The sequence below is a fragment of the Apodemus sylvaticus genome, chromosome 3 (assembly GCF_947179515.1).
Source record: "Apodemus sylvaticus chromosome 3, mApoSyl1.1, whole genome shotgun sequence".
Classification (NCBI taxonomy): Eukaryota; Metazoa; Chordata; class Mammalia; order Rodentia; family Muridae; genus Apodemus; species Apodemus sylvaticus.
In genome coordinates, this window is record NC_067474.1 from 167,040,359 (window position 1) to 167,058,222 (window position 17,864).

The 17,864-nt window shown below is 47.0% G+C and overlaps 1 protein-coding gene across 2 annotated transcripts in view; it reads right to left on the minus strand.

Annotated features, from left to right (window-relative positions):
* Nucleotides 1–474: 474 nt before the first annotated feature.
* Nucleotides 475–17,864, minus strand: part of LOC127681707 (calmodulin-binding transcription activator 1-like) — an 83,864-nt gene continuing 66,474 nt past the window's right edge. Inside the window, exons 4-9 of one of the 2 annotated variants that reach the window (XR_007977151.1) lie at nucleotides 14,027–14,110; nucleotides 11,915–12,176; nucleotides 11,461–11,562; nucleotides 10,922–10,974; nucleotides 2,225–2,353; nucleotides 475–2,102 (exon numbers count right to left, since the gene is read on the minus strand). Coding sequence is in view for 1 of the 2 variants with exons in the window: in XM_052178259.1 (XP_052034219.1) it covers nucleotides 14,102–14,110 (9 nt within the window). In the remaining variant the exon portion in view is untranslated. Of the gene's footprint in view, nucleotides 2,103–2,224; nucleotides 2,354–10,921; nucleotides 10,975–11,460; nucleotides 11,563–11,914; nucleotides 12,177–13,811; nucleotides 14,111–17,864 lie in introns of those variants that run through there. The other variant, XM_052178259.1, reaches the window with a different exon arrangement.

Genomic DNA, 17,864 nt, shown 5'->3' on the forward strand with positions numbered 1-17,864 from the left:
CACCTACCCCATATACTGAGTCAGGCCTGGGACTACAAAAGTCTTAAACACCCATGAGGCAGCTAAGCAGTCAAACTGCTGTTACCTCCAGCTCCACTTGTCCTGGTAAATGCCTGCTCGCTGGATAGCACCTGGGTGTACTGGAACTGTCACTGGGATCACTGAGGAAACGACTTAGAGTCGTTGCTGCTTTTCTACCTTCCTGGATTCTCCTCAGTGACAATGCTATGATACCATGATAGTGTAGTGACTCACATTCCCGTCTGTCTGCTGTTACACAGGCATCATGAACACCACAACGTGCAGTGGCTCTACAATTCACAATCCCACCATCTTGGATACTCTGGCTTCTTGTATCTCCCTTAACTAGCTGTAAACCAAGACTTCCTATGTATGTTACCATTTTCAATGGCATACAGTGTATAAATGGCAAGTTGAACACTGAGAAAGGACGCAACACTAGTGGCCCAGCAGTCCACTGAACAGCATTTATTGATGTAACAGGAGCTGCCCTGTGTAGAGACGGGGACAGCCACAGCCTGCTCTTGGGGAGCTTCCATTCTTCTGGGAGGCAGTAATCAGCATATAGACAGGTCACTGCTGTGTTAATATGAAAAGGGAAGTTTGCCGGGGGTGACAGGGACACAGGGCACACGTGCTGCAGGCCCTTCCCCAAGGTAAGTGCCCGCTGTACACTTTCACAGTTACTCTGGATGAAGAAAGGTCGCTTTCATCTATTTCGTTTTTAGTAACATTCAGTTCATAAAACATAGGGTTTAAAGTACAATTAAATCACTGATAGAACTGTCCTGGAGAGAATATGGAGCTGGCAGGACGGGAAGCTCTCCCTATGCGCTCTGACGGCTTCCTCCCCACATGCCAGCCCTCGGGGCTCCAGCTCTGTGGGTCCCTCTTCTTGCTGAGCCCATGAACAAGTGTGTGGTGAGAGCCTGAAATAAACAGGTGTGAAATGGGTCAAGACCGTTGCTTCTATTTCTGTTTTAACTGAAGAAAATGTGCCCCACTTCCAGAGGCAGAGAAAGAAGAGAACACGGGAATAAATCCAACTAAAGCGTATTCTAAACACACATGAGTGTGTATGTGCACATGTGTCTCTACCCCACATGTGACCTATTTCCCTAAGATCATTCAAAACTGGGCCTTATATAAATGTCTTTTTGACAATGTTACAGTATAACTTTTATTAAACTATATCTCTGAGAGACCACAAAACTTAAAAAAAAAAACAAATTAAAAATTAAAAGTTCAAAGATATCAAGGTCCAATTAACACTAATTTCACAAGATTTTTTTCCTTACTCTGCATGCTCAGCACACTCCTAGGGTTTGTGTTTTTTTCTGACATGGCGTCCCAGGAGAGCCATTAGGTACAATGAGCTCTCTAATTCAGATTAACGTGTCTAAGTGCACACTGATGGAGCAGACAATACTTTGAGAGGCTGTCTTGCTGGAGTGTCTGTTGTGCATAGAGCTGATAGGACTAACTCCCAGCACTCCAACTCAGCACCACAGGCCAGTTTCCCAGGTTAGAAAAATACAGTATTTCAAAGGGATGCTGAAGGCTTAAGTCAGGGACACTTCCCAATCAATGTAAGGTCCTAACAAGCTGCCAGTGACTTCCACTGTGATCTTGACTCTACCCCAAGTGCAGAAGAGATGCCCCAGAGACCTCTGCCTCCCTCACTCAGGAGCTACAGTGGGCAGCACTGAGCAGCAGGTCAGGAGACACACTAGTGAAAGGCACATGGCTGCCTCTCAGCCCTCACGTCAGCAGAGTATATGCAGGACTGTGTCATACAGGGCTTGAGGGGAGTCCAAGGCCCACAGCACCGGCTGTGCTCAGTGCACCGTGGGCCTGAGTATGAGGAGGATTCATGGCCTTCTGCAGGTCAAAGGCCTCAATGACCTATTTTCCCAGGTGTTATTCAACTAAATTAGCAACTTGAGCTATTGGGATAAATTGAAGATTTCCACATAAACCCCATGTGCATACACTGTGACATCTCTGGGGTCAGTCAGCAGCTTCTGACTTGTTACCAGTGCTCTCTGCACATTTGCTTTCTGCCACCAAAATCTTAAGACCTGCATAAAAAAAAAAAACAGCCTTTATTCTCTTCTCCACAGAGTTGTAAAGTTTACTCTTACCTGAGGGACTTCACCCCATCGTTTCTCCCCCCACCCCCCACCATGATTCCTTCTCTCACCATCACGTGCCAGGCTGGGCTCTAGGCAAAGAGGAAGAGGAAGGCCCAGCAGCAACTCCAGACAGCCCACTTGCTGCATGAAAGAGGCTGTGACAACACAGGGCACAGGCTCTCACACTGGGGCCACATCTGCAGGAGCAGTGAACTGGAGTCAACCATACTGAATGAAGCCTAAGAAAAGGGTCTGTGCGAAGGGGATCCCAGCTGGCCTTCAGAGGTGGGGGGGGTGGGGATGGTGAGGAAGGGGGTAATGAGGGGAAGAGGAGGGGGAGAGGAGGAAGGGGGAGAAGGAGCAGAGGAGGAGGAGGATTGGGCTGGTGGAACAAACAGAGGGCAGAACAGGAAAGGGGGGGTGGGTCAAGAGGCAATAAAGGTCCCACTGGGTGGGGACACACTATCAGGGGCCAGGGCTCTGGGTGTGGTTGTCAGGGGTGTACATGGATCCTCTGATGAAGACAAGGGATGGGCGGGCACCTGCCTAAGGAAGAGCAAATACCAGCACATCTTTAAAATAAATAAATCACAAGTTTAAACGTTATGCCTACATTTCTTTGTGTGTGTGTTTTAAGCACTCTCATGGCCCAGATCTAAATTAAAAACTGTGGACAAGGATCACTCACTTCCCAGTCTAGACAAAATGACCTCACTTTCAGTGAGACTACAATCCCATGTGTGCCAGCTTAAACAACTGTGCTAACGCTGCCTTGCAAACCCCAGCCTCTGGTTTTCTTCCATGGCCTGTAACTCACAAGCGACAGAGAAGGCAGCCCTCCCTCATTCTGCGGGGCCCACTGGTCTCCTCCTCTTCAAGATGCACACATGAAGAGATGAGACTACAGCAAAGCCCTCTGGGCGCTAACAGAGGGAGGGCTTGAACAAGCTGCAGTGAAGCGGGCCTTCAGGGCTAGCTCCTACCTTGTTTCCAACCAGCTCCTGGCCCCCTTCCCTTGTCCTTTTCCCACTCTCTCACTAGGGTAAAGAGAGTCTGAGAGAACTGATGTAAAGTTTCATTATTTCTAAAACATGTTTTTTGAGCATTTTATTTTTTAATGCAAAAATTTTAATACATTTGGAAAGCCACAGCTCTCCACCGACACCAAGCCTGGGCCTCACAGACCCTCACTGGCTGCAGACCGCGTGCCCCTCACTCTCTTCACACAAGCTGCCACAAAAGACCACAGAGCATGCAGGGCTCAAAATGGGCTCTTCCTAAATACTGTGCTCAGAAGATCTTGCCAGGGATTCCTAGTTAATCTTAATATTGTATAGAAAAACAAAAGGGAGCCTAAGGTAACCTAAGGGTGGAAGAGGAGTGGCCTCAGGTCCATCCGGTTTCTCTCAGGGCTCAGCTAAGGCTGCATTACTGCTGGTCCGAAAGGCAACAACAGAGTGAGCAGGGCAGACCTGCAGATTGCCTCACCTTTCCTAGCTCTTAAGACTAGAAAACAGTTTCTAGACTGAATCGATTTTTATTAATCTTCAAAGACTCAATGTGAGTCAGAGCAACACAAATATACAAATACACTAATTTGCGCCTTGCAGATATAAACTATATAGTGTTAAGCAACATAGCAGAAGGCTGACCTGGGCCTTGTCAAGAGGACCAGAAAGGACGGAGTGGCACACTGCTGTCTGCACCACACAGAATGCCCTGAAGCTGCTAAAACGCCGGCTTCTGTGGGGATTCAAGCACCTTCAAGACTGTTGAGCTAAGTATTACTAACTGAATTTGAGGGATTTGAGGATTATGCCAAAATAAAGATCAGCATCTCAGATACATGGAAATAAAGACAAGGCTCTGAAGGCTAGTGTCCCCTTGGGAACTGTCTGAAACACTTGCAAGGGCAACGCCTTCATCAGCCGCCCCAGGAAGGCCTTGCCTGAGTGAAGGAAGAGCCTTCAGAAATGATGGCCTCTATTTCTGGGGTTACCATGAGAAATCCTGAGCCCAGAATTTCAGTGGGGAAGACCAGCCCTCAGATCACACAGATGAAGCTTAAAGCAGGGCCCCTAACACACCCAATCATAGACATCACACACTGGGTGGAAGACAGTGCACTCTACTAAAGCTCATTTCGTTCCAACTTCTTTAAAGTGGCTCCTCGACACTGTGGGGAGACAGTCTGCCTGAGGTCTATGTATCAGCACAACCACCCCTCCAAAGTCCAGCTTGAGTGTCACTGAGTGCCAGGAACCCCAGCGCTCGCTGCCTGCTGCCTGCTCCTTCCTCCTCACTCTCAGCCTGATACCTTGCAGTCCTCACCATGTTCGCTCTGCACAACACTCGGCTCCTCCACTGAACACAACTCACAGCAGCCTCACCTCAGGTTAACTCGTATGTGTGGGTCCTGGCCTGGCCTGCACTTAGCCCCTGAAACCAGAACCCAAAGCCAACGCTCAGCTTTCTGCCCTCTTACCTTCACCTGAAGCTGCTGGCTCTAGGCTTTCCCCATGGCTCTTACTGACTCCTCAGTGTCCTTAGCAGGATCTGACAGATGACCACACTGATTGAGGCTAAGGCCTTCTCGTATACCTTCTCTCCTTTTTTCTCCACTCTTCCCCCTTCTCCTTGACACTGGTGGCTCAGGAGTCCATGCTCCCTGTAGGATGTCCACTCTACAGCTCATCACATCCAGGCAGTGCAGTAATGTTAATGCTACTCCAATGTCTAGCTCTAGCCAAGTGGGGCCTCTCCCCTGAGTTGGACAGACACATGGCATGCCTCTAACACCTACAGCAGACAGCTTTAAAGCTTGATTGTCCAAATCACACCTCAGGTACCCTCCTTGTCCCTCCTCCTCACCCGCCATTCCCACAGTCTTCCCAGTTCAAGGAACTGCATGCTTACAGTGTCTCTGTTCAGGGTTGACATCACAATTCCATGAGAATCCCATGTATCAGCTCTCACTGAAAATCTCCCCATACCCAATTACTCCTGACTATATCTGTCTAAGCCACTTTCAGTTCTTCCCTTGATGGGCTGCCTACTTCCAGTCTCCTTCAGTCAATGAGTACCAGAGCTTTCTAAAAAGGGCCTGAGGCAGCTACATGGTCTGCTGGGCTGAGCTATACAGCTCAAACACAGCATCCAATGGCTGCCCTGGTGGTCACTGTGTGGCTGAGATAGATGCATGAGGTAACAGGGCTCTCTCCCAGCAGGGCCACAACTAAACCTGAACTGTGATGTGGAAGGGTACCACTGATGTTCTTCATCCTATTTAAAAAACGTAAACAGCATCTGAGCTTGTTGGCTGTACCAAAATGAGTAGCAGGATGCGATACGGAGACCCTGCCCTAGACTCTGCCCTACAGCTGGGCAGTAGGGTCAGAGGTGCAAAAGCTTTCTCCCAATCTACACCAGGAAGAGAAGGCTTCTCAGCGTGGGACTTGGCTCATGCCTATTTTCCCAGCACTCAGGAGGCTAAGGCAAGGCATGGATACAAATATTACATCAGCTTGGATCAAGCAGTGAGATTTTATCCACTGCCTTTAAGAAAAAAAGCAAAAAGTTCCCAATTTTCAGTAGTTTTGTAGATGGTGCCCCTCCCTGAAGAAATGTCTTTGCTACCTTGAAGCACTTTACAAGTAGCAAGAGTTTAACTTTACAAGCTTGAGGCTCCTACAATCTTAAACTATGTGCTCAAAGTTAAAAAAAATTTTTTTCTGTTCAATGTGCCAGGTTCAAGTTCACAGATGTACAAAGCTGACTGAAATCATTAGCACTGCCCTACACAGGTCATGTGACATTTTCTGGATACTACCAAGATCTGAACAAACACCACAGAACAGCTCACCAAATACTGAAGTCTCCCAAGCAGAGGCAGATGAATTTCCCACCAGCCCTGAGACAAACATTCTGTTAAAGGATATCCCAGGTCCCATGGGTCCAGCCTGTCTCATACCTACACACATGTATTTCTCCCAGGCTAACTGACAGTTGTTTAGACATGGTAGTCCTGGGATAGATAATATACACTCTTTCTGCGACAGCCTTACAGAAGGCACGGCAGAGGAAAAGTGACAAAGGTAGGACGAGGCTGCTAACCCTGTGGCATGCACGTTTGCAGGACTGGGGCGGAGGCATTCAAGGAGCAGTGCTGTATAGAACTGCCACACCTGCTCTGCTGCCTTGGACCCTGCTGCCAGACTGAGTAAATAAAAGCTGGCAGCAGAGGCCCAAGAGGTCACAGTGAGCTGCCTCACACCCATGCAGGACCTGCCCACTTCCCTGTATTGCTCTGGCTTCCTGTGATGTCATGGGAACAGATGGAGGTCACTGGGAGGTCCTGAAGAGTAGTAAGATCTAGAGAGGTCTTTTCTGTTAGCCTCCGTGGTTGTTGTGTTTTAAATTCTGCACTTGATTAACCATTAAGGTCACCATGACATAGCAGGGGCCTGCTGTGAGGCAGGCAGCATAAGTCACATCTCAATTCTGCACTGCTGTACCGTGGCAACACCTGAAGCACCAGGATGCTGCTGCTCTACTTTAACACTGTATTTAGCTGATGATCCTAAATAACACTCTGTCAGCTTTTGTAACCCGGCACAAAACCACACGCCTTGTGATCTACCAGCTGGGCTGCGGTAATGCCCTTGACTGGAGCTTAAAAGCTTTGGTCAGGACGTCCCTTTGATGTATTGTCTTTCCATATCAGACTGCAATGATTACCCCCAGATGTGTCATCACATAGAGTGCTACCAAAATTAGATTACGGCCAGCTAGTGAGACTCCCGCTCCCCTCTGGTACCACCACGGAGGCTGCTGCTCTTGCCTTTGTATGCAGGATGGAGACGACACAGTTCTTAGGTTTACAGGATACAGGGATAAGAACCATCTGCCTGGTCTGGTATTTCTTTAATTAAAACTTTAATTACAGATATATCTCTGCACAGATCCGTGCAGTCTATCAGCTCCTGCTCTTAATTACCTGCACTAATGAGAAATGAGGAACTTGCATTCACTGAGTGTCTACTATGTGCAGGAACATGTGCCTGAGACCTGAGGGGGGCCGGAGCCCAGCAGAGAGACCCAGAGATGAGACTTGGACCAGGAATTTCACCTGTTCCTTGACCTGTCCTCTTGGCAGCATCTCTGGAAAGAGGGAGGATTAAGAAACAGAACCTGCACAGGAGAAGGAAAGGACGGGAAGTAAAGGGCCAGCCACGCCCATGGACTATGGCCATCATCTTCTGGTGGAGTCAGTAACTGGGGATGAGAACTACAAGACGCTGCTGTCCCCATGGCATCCCCAAGTCTGACGTCATCTTCTTTATCAGACGTTTTTGGGGAATGACACAGAACACTTCCCACAACCACAAGAGCAAAGGCCATCAGGAGGGCCTCAAAGGTCACCAGGTGGTACCTTGGCCAAATGCTCAGACCTAGAAACTCACACAGAGCCACCACACTCCAGGCTGAGGCCTCTGCTTCCCTCAGAATCACCCTGAGCTTATGTCACTCGCTCTTCTGACTGCTTCGCCAACCCTGCTGGAGGCAGACAGTTAATGGCAAGCTTCTATGCGGCCACGTTTGCTACTCCACCCTAACAGGAACAATGCAGCAGCAGAAGAGGCCTTTCCCTCCCTGGAGCAGATTCCTCATCACCAAAATCAAGGGGTTCAACATGGATGGTCATCTCCCTCTCAGTTTAACAGCTTATAGTGAGGCTATGGAGAAGCTCAAGGTAAGAAGCCGCCAGGACAACACCAGCTTATTCAGGGCCTGGTGGTGACACTGGCTGGTGACTTAAAGCACGGTATTTCTCGGCCTACTGAATAAAAGCCCATGTGGCAAATTACCAACATCCTCAAGGTGAACAAACTCAGGACAGATGGCCACAAACACAGCCTAAAGATATTCAGGCTTATGAAGGTGGCACCTACTCCTTTACAAAACAGATAACAAAACATACTTTTAAAAGTCCATTGGAACATCTACTATGTGCTGGGACCGCTGGAGGATTTATAAATGCATTACATTGCGATGACAGATACACTGAAAACATCGGGGATTTATTGGGGGGAGGGCACAGTGCATAGCTATAGAGGAAGAAAGGAAAAAGTGAATGTTCTAGACATGAGAGAAACGAAAGGAAGCAGAACGAGGAAACAAGAATGGCCCTGTGGTGCGTAATCCTGATTGTTTAATACAACCGAGCACCTAGAAGGATGCTCTTGAGGAGGAACTGTCCAGACCAGGTTGTCTGGTGGAGACATGGGTCAGGGATTGTCTTGATACATTAATATGAAGAGAGCCAGCCTGCCAGCGGGCAGTCCATTCTCTGACTCAGTCCCGGGCGCCGGCCGAGCATGAGGTCTGGTCCTACTGTCCTCAGTCCCAGTGAGGACCTGATGTGATGAGCTGGCTCAGGCTCTGCTGGCACTTCCCCACTGTACTGGCTGGTTTTGTGTGTCAACTTGACACCGGCTGGAGTTATCAGAGAAAGGAGCTTCAGTTGGGGAAGTGCCTCCATGAGATCCAGCTGTGGGGCATTTTCTCAATTAGTGATCAAGTGGGGAGGGCCCCTTGTGGGTGGTACCACCTTTGGGCTGGTGTTCTTGGGTTCTATAAGAGAGCAGGCTGAGCAAGCCAGGGGAAGCAAGCCAGTAAGGAACATCTCTCCATGGCCTCTGCATCAGCTCCTGCTTCCTGACCTGCTTGAGTTCCAGTCCTGACTTCCTTTTGTGATGAACAGCAATGCAGAAGTGTAAGCTGAATAAATCCTTTCCTCCCCAACGTGCGTCTTGGTCATGAGGTTTGTGCAGGAATAGAAACCCTGACTAAGACAAATTGGTACCAGCGTAGTGGGGTATTCCTGTTACAACCTGACCATGTTTTGGGGAGGACTGTGGAAGGACTTTGGATCTTCAGGCTAGATGATCCAGTGTTAAGAGCTCTGTGGAATGTTCTGTAGGAGCTTGGAAGATAATGTTGAGAACATTGCAGAAGATGGAGGCCTGACTTGTGAAATTTCAGAGGGAAGATTAAAGACTCTTATCAGAGTCATGTTTAGATTGTGAAGATTCTGTGGTTTTGGTTAGCTGGGGCTGAAGAATCAGCTGTGATAGCAAGATACCAGAACCACTAAATCGAACCTTTGTGTTACTGGGACTATTGATGCTGGTTAGCTGGAGCTAAGAAATTAGCAGAAATTAGCTAAGAAGAAACCAACATCACTGAGGTAAAATCTTCTGGGAAGTGTTTTCTGAGAGCACAGAGGCTGTGTTCCAGAGATAGCCACAGTTGTATTTTGTGCTGTGGCTGGACTTGGTACTATGTAAGACTCACCCAGGTGGTACTAGTTTAGAAGGCATGAAGGGGTCATAAAGAGCAGCTGAGGCTCTTGGCACAGTGAGAGGCCACAGAAGGCCATTGGTGAAGGTGCAGCCTCAGTTGCAATTGATGGCCCAGGACTTGAAGGGGTCATGCATAGGAGCAGAGGCTTGTCACCATGAAGAGAGCCTATGAGAGGCTATTGGTGAAGCCTAATTACAATAGAAGATAGCAGTGTTTTGGAGATGCCAGGACCATTCGGTGACCACCAAGAACAGCAGCAGCAGTGGAGTACAGGCAGCTGGAGCCTAGAAGACAAGCTGTGTGCTACAAAGGGCAGAGCTGGAAAAGTGACCCAAGCCCTTGGAGGAGCCCGGAAGATCGTTAGTTGGACATTGAACCATTGGAGTTTGAATTTTGCTTTTGGTTGTGACTGTGCCTTGATATGTTTCCCTCTTGAAGGAAGAAAGTATTTTAGTGGAGCCCACAGTTAAGAGACTCTGAATTTTTAAAAGACTTTCAATTTTAAAGATATTGGACATTTTAAAGTGATTTAACTTTTAATATGTAAAGACTGTGGGACTTTTAAAGTAATTTAGATCTTGGGGATGAATAAGAAAGCAAGAGTTAAGGCTTAATAATGATGTGCTTGTGTGTCACGTTGACAAGGGGTCAATTGTACTGGCTGGTTTTGTATGTCAACTTGATGCAGGCTGGAGTTATCACAGAGAAAGGAGCTTCAGTTGGGGAAATGCCTCCATGAGATCCAGCTGTGGGGCATTTTCTCAATTAGTGATCAAGTGGGGAGGGCCCCTTGTGGGTGGTACCACCTTTGGGCTGGTGTTCTTGGGTTCTATAAGAGAGCAGGCTGAGCAAGCCAGGGGAAGCAAGCCAGTAAGGAACATCTCTCCATGGCCTCTGCATCAGCTCCTGCTTCCTGACCTGCTTGAATTCCAGTCCTGACTTCCTTTTGTGATGAACAGCAATGCAGAAGTGTAAGCTGAATAAACCCTTTCCTCCCCAACTTGCTTCTTGGTCATGATGTTTGTGCAGGAATAGAAACCCTAAGACACCCACAGTGCTGGACTAGAGCTGGAAGTTCTGAGCTGAAATAAACTCTTTCTCCCCCTAAGATGCTGTCTGTAAGTTTTTTGTTTTTATACCACAGCAACAGAAATGAAACCAAAGACCTCTACTTCAGGAACCTTGGAACGTAAGCACAAGCCTGGCTTCTGTAATGGCTCTCAGTCAGGGCTGGTGCGCAGAGCAATAACTGGCGAGGGCTCTAGGCACTGGCTAGTGTGGGGTGAACATCTAAACCAGCAGAAAGAGCCATTTTAGTTCATAGTGTCATCTGCTCTGGAAGTAACAGCACTGGCGCATACATTCCAGACAGACACATTTTCATGTGTGAAATCATTTACCTGCTTTTTCCTTTCTTTATAAACTTCCAGGATTTCTGATCTGTGGTTCTCAGCTAGAAAAGGATCAGACAAGGGTGGACCAGTTATGCAAGGGGCTTTCCAGGAGTAAGGAAGGCACTGATCCCAGGGAAGCCTTGCTAAGCCTAGGGCAGTTCTGTTACTGTCTGATGACCGAGGGAAGAGAATGAACCCAGTTGAGGCCCTGCAGCCAAAACAGCAAAACTGTCCTGTGCAAGGCAGCGAGTGTCCATGACAGCTGCTCTCCAGTGGCAGCTCCAGAGCACCAGGGCCACGAGCCTGGCGAGGGTGGAAACCTACCTGAGCACCAGCACACTCCTGCAGACCTGCTACCTCCTGGGTAAATCTGATGATTAAAATGTGTAGACAGGGCAGGGAAGAACACCTGATACATATTCTCACACATGGTGGCAGTGAGGCCATTTCCCTTGACTTAAGAGAACATTGAAGACTTCTGCAGTTGAGAAAAACACTGGGCAGCTCAATACCCTGATTCCCAACACGCTGGCTGCAGGGCTTACCAAGGGAGAGGAAAGGGCGAGCCCGGCTAACCAGGCAAACAGTGACTTTGCCTCTTTACTCTTCTTTCGTCTCCAAAGTCCAAAATAGGTAAACAAATGAACCTTTAAAAAAAAAAAAGTAACGGTAGTAGGTGAGGCCGCTCCTGGTGGCCGTGCTCTGAGAGATGAGAAGGTCACGTAGCTCTGCCCTGAGCTTGCCTCTGCTGCAGATGTCCTTACTCACCATGCCTGTGGGTCTTCTGTTGGGACTGAGGGAGGGAAAGGGAAAGGAAGGAGGGAGGGAAGGAGGAAAGGAAAAAGGGAGGGAGGGAGGGAGGGAGGGAGGGAGGGAGGGAGGGAGGGAGGGAGGGAGGGAGGGCTGGGGCCCACTTTGCCTGAGGTGCCGCACGCACACCTGCCCACCCCACACTTGGTACTGCTCTACAGACCTCACACCCCGACTGCTAGAACTCACCATGATCCTGTGAGTGGGCGCTATCACTGTCACCCCATTAAAGAGGCAGTAAACTCAGGAATAGGGCGGCTACGTAATGTGCTGCAGTCAGAACACTTGCAAGAGGCCAAGGTGGGATTCGAACCTCAGCAGCCTGGCTCCACAGCCATGGTCCTGGCCCTTCACCACGGGGTTCACTACCACTGCCTCTTGGCACAGCCATAGGATGAGGTTCAGTTTCAAAAGCACCTTTCTTCTGAGTTCATTTATCATCCCAACAACCCTAAAAAAGCAAGTAGGAGACATACAGCATCTGTATTTCATATACATTACAATGGAAGTAGCAAGAAAACGGCTTACAAACTCCTACCTGGGCAGCCAAGCTCCTAATTCACTGTTTTCAACCCAAACTCATGTCTTCTCAAGTCTCTGTGTGAGTTTTTTTAGCTCTGTGAACTGCCTTAACAGGCACGGAGAGCACGTCCAGGCCTCCGTAGTGCAGAGCAGACTCTCAGGCACCCCTCAGTGAATCACGATTACATAAACAATATCCATGCTCTCACAACCTGGTACGAGTCCTAAGTGCCAACACAGAACTATTTTGTTCAAACATGTTACTAGCTCTCTGAGACAAAAACAGGTTATCTTCAAAATGTACTAAGCAGTTAGCTTTATATTTATTCACAATGACAGTGAAAGCATTTCACTTGTGCATCTATTAATGTGTCTTCGGCTCCTGCTAGATTCATGAATAGCGTACTAGACTCTAGAGAGCCGACTCTGTCAACAGGGAGCCTGGGACTCCCTTGGGACCATCAGGCAGCTGAGAGGAATGGGGGTGACAGCACCATCACCTGCCACTGAGTCCACCAACTCTTCTGTCAAGGGCATTGCTTTGCTGCTGAAGGACACAGCACCCAAAAATCAAAGGACACAACTAAAACTGGGTGGGTGGGTGGGGGGCTTTGAGGCGAAGGAAAATACTCCAGCTCAACTGTGCAGTGCATTATGATGAGAACTGTGTTAATCACAAGAATAGCCAAGGTTCAGTCCCCCAACTCCCAGGACAGGCTCAGTCCCAGGGGCTGACAGTCCCAGGAGACTTTATCTATTTCTATTTCTCAACTCTAGTGTTCTGCAATTCTGTGACAAGAAACCCAGCAGGCAGGCCATTGGCAGTGCTGCAGGGATGCAGGTGTGACAGGCAAGAACAAGCTCAGACACTCAGAAAGAACTGAACTCCACTTCAATGCTAACTGAAGTGCATTCAGTGTTGAGCTGTGCTCCCTGGACATGCTAAGAAATTACATTTGGGGGCAGTATTTTATAAGTTCCAAGAATTAAGTACAGCTTTGAGGCTTGTTCTGCTTTAAGATAAATGCAAAAAGCAAACAAACAAAAACCCTGTATTAACTTGAAAAACAACTTTAAGGTCAAATGGTGTAAGCAGCCTAGCACAGGGTCCTCCAGCACTGACCAGATTTCAGCAAAGTCAGAAACCACTGTGGATCGGGCAGACTATTTATTTCCCTTATATTTTAAAGAAGTTTATTATTACGGAATGGAGAGAGATGAAACTTAATGAGATAACTGTATTCTTCTAGCCTTTTAAACTTTTTCTCTCAGTAAAACTTGAGAACACAAAACATAATTGGAAATATGGCATTGAAGAGAATAACAATTGAAATTGCTGCTGTTTCTGAGGGGAAGGCGGCGACAGCCGTGTGAGGATGTGGGGGAGGGTGTGGTAAGGCTAAGCGTGAGCATGCGTGTGCAGGGAGCGGTGGAATGGGAAGGGAGACCTCAGGCTCCTGCACATGTATATGTGAGCAACATGTAAACATCAGCTAATTCATAGTTCTTGCAAAACATGGACAGAAAAGGAAATACCCTACATGGGGAAATGCACTCATTAAACTTAAATTTTAAAAAGATGAAAACACAGATTGTACTTTATTCTTAAAAATCAAAATGAATTTAAATACAGAAAATGAAGACAGCATTTTGCAACTTTATCACTCAAAAGAGAATCTCTACTTGAGGAAATCAGTGTGCTGCAATTGGAGAGATGAAATGTTACAGCTTGTACAGCAAAATTAAAAATGAAATTAAATTAAAAAATGAAATGGTTACCAAGGTAATGCAGGTCAGGGGATCAAAGGTGAAGGGTCACACATTATTAAAAAGAAATCCAAAAGGGCGGCTGCATCATGATCTCTGCAAAACAAAGGAGCTCCAGTGAGTACACGCAGCATCTCCCAGAAAACAAGCAAGCTCGCGCGCGCCCTCAAACTCAACAGTCGTCCCTGATTCCATGGAAAGCCATTTTTATTCCAGTATAAAACCAAATTCTAGTCATCTATTACTAACCAAAAAAAGAAAACAAATGTTTAAGCAATCATAGTAAAGCCTCCTCGCACATTCCCGACTGGAGTGGCTGGGAAGTGCTGGCATTCCATCCCAGTTGGGATCCAGACCCTGTTTTCCGGAAATGACAATGTTTGATAAGTTGCCAACATATCAGGAATCTAATTTGGTCACAGCATGGTGAGTTGATTTTCTTTCTTTTTTTTTTTCTTTTTTTTTTCCTTCTCCTCAAGGAATGAGTTCCAAAATTGAGTTTTTGCAAATTTCTTTCATTTGAAGTAGCTGCATAAAATTCCCATTATTGAAACATTTAGTATAACAATGTTCTAGAAGACAGCAATAAAGTGATACATGATAAAATAAACTGTATAACTATACCTATTAAGTCTGCTCCCACATTCAACTTTCACTGTACAAGGAAAAGTACATTTTAAGCAAAATAACAGCTTGCTATGTCTGTTGGACTCACACAGTTACCAGGAGCCTGACATGAGGAAGAGCCAAGGAGTGAGGCGGGATCTGACAGGCTTCATTTCTCAACCAGTGTTATACTTACTCGGTTCCATTAACAAACCGACTCGTTCCTACAAAGAACAGGAAAGCTGAGGCTTTGTTTGAAATCTAACTCCCACCTACTTGTGGCAGTAACTGAGGCCACAGCAAGCTGAACAGCGACGGCAGCAATGCTCACGTCCTGAAAATTGATCAGCAGTGACAAGTGTCCTCACTGTCTTTACTTTGAAAACTAAGCCTGAGCAGGCAGTTCCCCCGTTCGGACGGGGTCCAGGGTCCTTATGCTGACCCGACAGCGCCTAAGAAGCCCTGAGCACAGTGGCCGCTGGCCAGGAGGGGCCTCAGTGTGGTGAGCGCTCCTGAGAACCCACCTTACCAGCACTTCTACTCTGCCCCACCCCACATCCAACATTTCACTGAACTTACCTCCCATATCCTTATATTTTAAAACATAGACAACTGTCAAAAGGATTTGTTAAAAAACTAAGATACTCCTAATGGCTTGTGGCAATCAATAAAATAATTCTATGAGTGCCAGCTTTTGCTTCCTATGGTTAGGTTTTGTTAATAACTGCAGATGGCATGCACCGGATTCCAGTGTGTGTGTTAGTGCCCGAGGCCTCACCTCCTAACCCACTGCTCTCCCCCAGCTGCACAGCTATGAACAGTAAGCTAGCATTCCCTGTGGAGCACTCCCTCCAGCCCAGCGCGCACGCTTGCTGCTGGAAGGCAGGCAGGCAGCGCTGAACCCTGCAGAAGGAATCAACGCCCCATCCAAACCATGCTCATGCACACGCAGGGCTCCAGGAGCGGCATTGCTGAGATCATTTCAGCATGTGTGTAACAAAAGGCAAAAAGCTAGCAGTGTGGCATTAACTCAAGTTTTGTTTTCCTAGACTATCTTATATTAAAAAGAAGCACCAGGCCTGTTCAGATCAAGTATTGTAGACAGCACAACCACTATTAAACATCTATCTATGCATAGTATATCTTCTTGACAATGACTTCTAGATGCTTTTTAAAAGTCTTCTAAATCATTTTTAAAATTCCATACCTTACAGAAACAGCTCCCCAAATTTCTGCCTATTATTCATGAGTCCCAGCCAGAAGTGTTAGGCCAGACCACCCAAGGCCAATGTGACTTCCAAGTTGTCAGATGCTCACTCCCTAAAACATCCTGACCTTCCATGGGAGTGGACCTTCCTATCTAAACACATGGCAGTTCTGACAGCCTCCAAATGTAACTGTGCCCTTGGTGACAACAATCCTGATGGTTTTAAAAATAACAATCAATTAACATTTTAACCAATGTTTCCTAGTTTGGGGAGAAGGTAAGTCCAGAGGGAGTTTACTATGATTCTAACAAGTACCTAACTCAGCACCCAGGAAGGAAAAGGGTTACACTACCACTGCCAGCAGAGACTCAGCACTAGATCCAAGATGTGGAGAGCAGCTCTCCAACCAACCGCTGGACCTGTGGAGGCCAGCATGGGATCCCCTCAAGTGGTGCTCCAGCCAACAGTCCTCAGGGCACCTACTGGGCCCAACACATTTATTCTGGAGCACAGCTCTAGAAGGTTCAGAGCTCGGTAGCTTCAATCTTCATCCAAGGAGCCAGTGCTAGTCTATACTGGAGTTAAAGTGTTTTCTCTTTGGATTTCTCTGACTTTTAGACCATTCCCAGGCCTCAAACAGCAGTAGACCTTATGAACCAAAAATACCCATCTTCCTTTTCTTCTCCAGAAGCTTCCCTTGGCTTCACTAAAGCTACAGTCAACTAATGATAAAGACCTCACCAAAGTAACAGAAAACAGACTTAGGAGTTGCTACAGACTAGAACATACTCCCAGATAGGGAACCATGGGAATTTTTCTATCAAGTCGGGACAGAGCTCTAGACCATCTCAGGGAAACTTCACAAAGCTACAGTCTGTCTCTTTCCACAACTAGTAAGAGAATTGAGTGGTGAATGCTCAGAACCTCTAACCAGCCTCCAATGCCTCCCATGTGTCCTTGATCTACATCTATTCACCTACTGCTAGCAGGATGCCCCAGGGACTCTCAGATGACTGTTGGGGACATGCTCACAAACAAATGCAATTCCTCTTCTCTGCAGGAGGAACTGCTCAGTCTCAGACAGACCAAAGGCCTGCTAGAGGAAAGAGGTGCTGCCATGTTTCCCTTAGACGTTAACTTCTGACCAACAAACACAGAAGAACTGGGAAGAAATGTGGGATAAAGAACTTCAGTGGGAGGGTAGAGAGGATTGAAGAAACCCATCGAAACAGAACCTGAGACATTTTTCTGGTTCTCTGCAAAGCGACTATTAACGCTGCCATGTAATGCATTCTGGAGCACACATGAAGTTCAGCAAGCACGTGGACTGATTAAAGAGATAATCAGCAAAAAGCTGATTACAGTGATGGGGCAAATTTTTATTATTTTTAATCTATAACTATAAATTCATAAATCCCTGTGCAATTGTGTAGCATCAAAGGTACCTGAGCCATAACCAGCTTTTCAATTAAAGCGCAGGCTACAATTCTGTTCATAATATGGTCTATGTTAGTTTGTCCTGCATGGTAGAAACGGAACACACTCCAACACCAAAAAGAGTAGTTGGCTTCTGAATCTGCAGTCCTGTGTTCGCAGGCCCTGTGTCTACAGTCCTTGAGTCTGCAGTCCCCGTGTTCACAGGCCCTGTGTTTGACAACATATGGTATAGATGGCCTCTTTTCCTTTGCCAAACATCACCGTGTCTTCTGGGTTTCCAAGTTTTCAAAGCACCAATCGTCTGTTTCATGTCTCTCTAAGATGAACTAAGATGTCTGTTTTCTCCAAAACTTTCTATGAATGATAGCACACCACACTCTACACCTACAGCCACAGTAGTCTTACTATAAGCTATAGGCTTTTTCTCACTATGTAGCTCTGGCTAGTCTGGAACTCATATATAGACCAGTGTAGAGAGCCTTATTGGGGTACCGTGTTGCCTGGCAGGAACTTGACATTAGCCAAGGACAAGGGCTTCAAGCAGGAATCTGACATTAGGGCATAATAGGTAGGTTACGGCAGGAATCTTTATCTTAGAG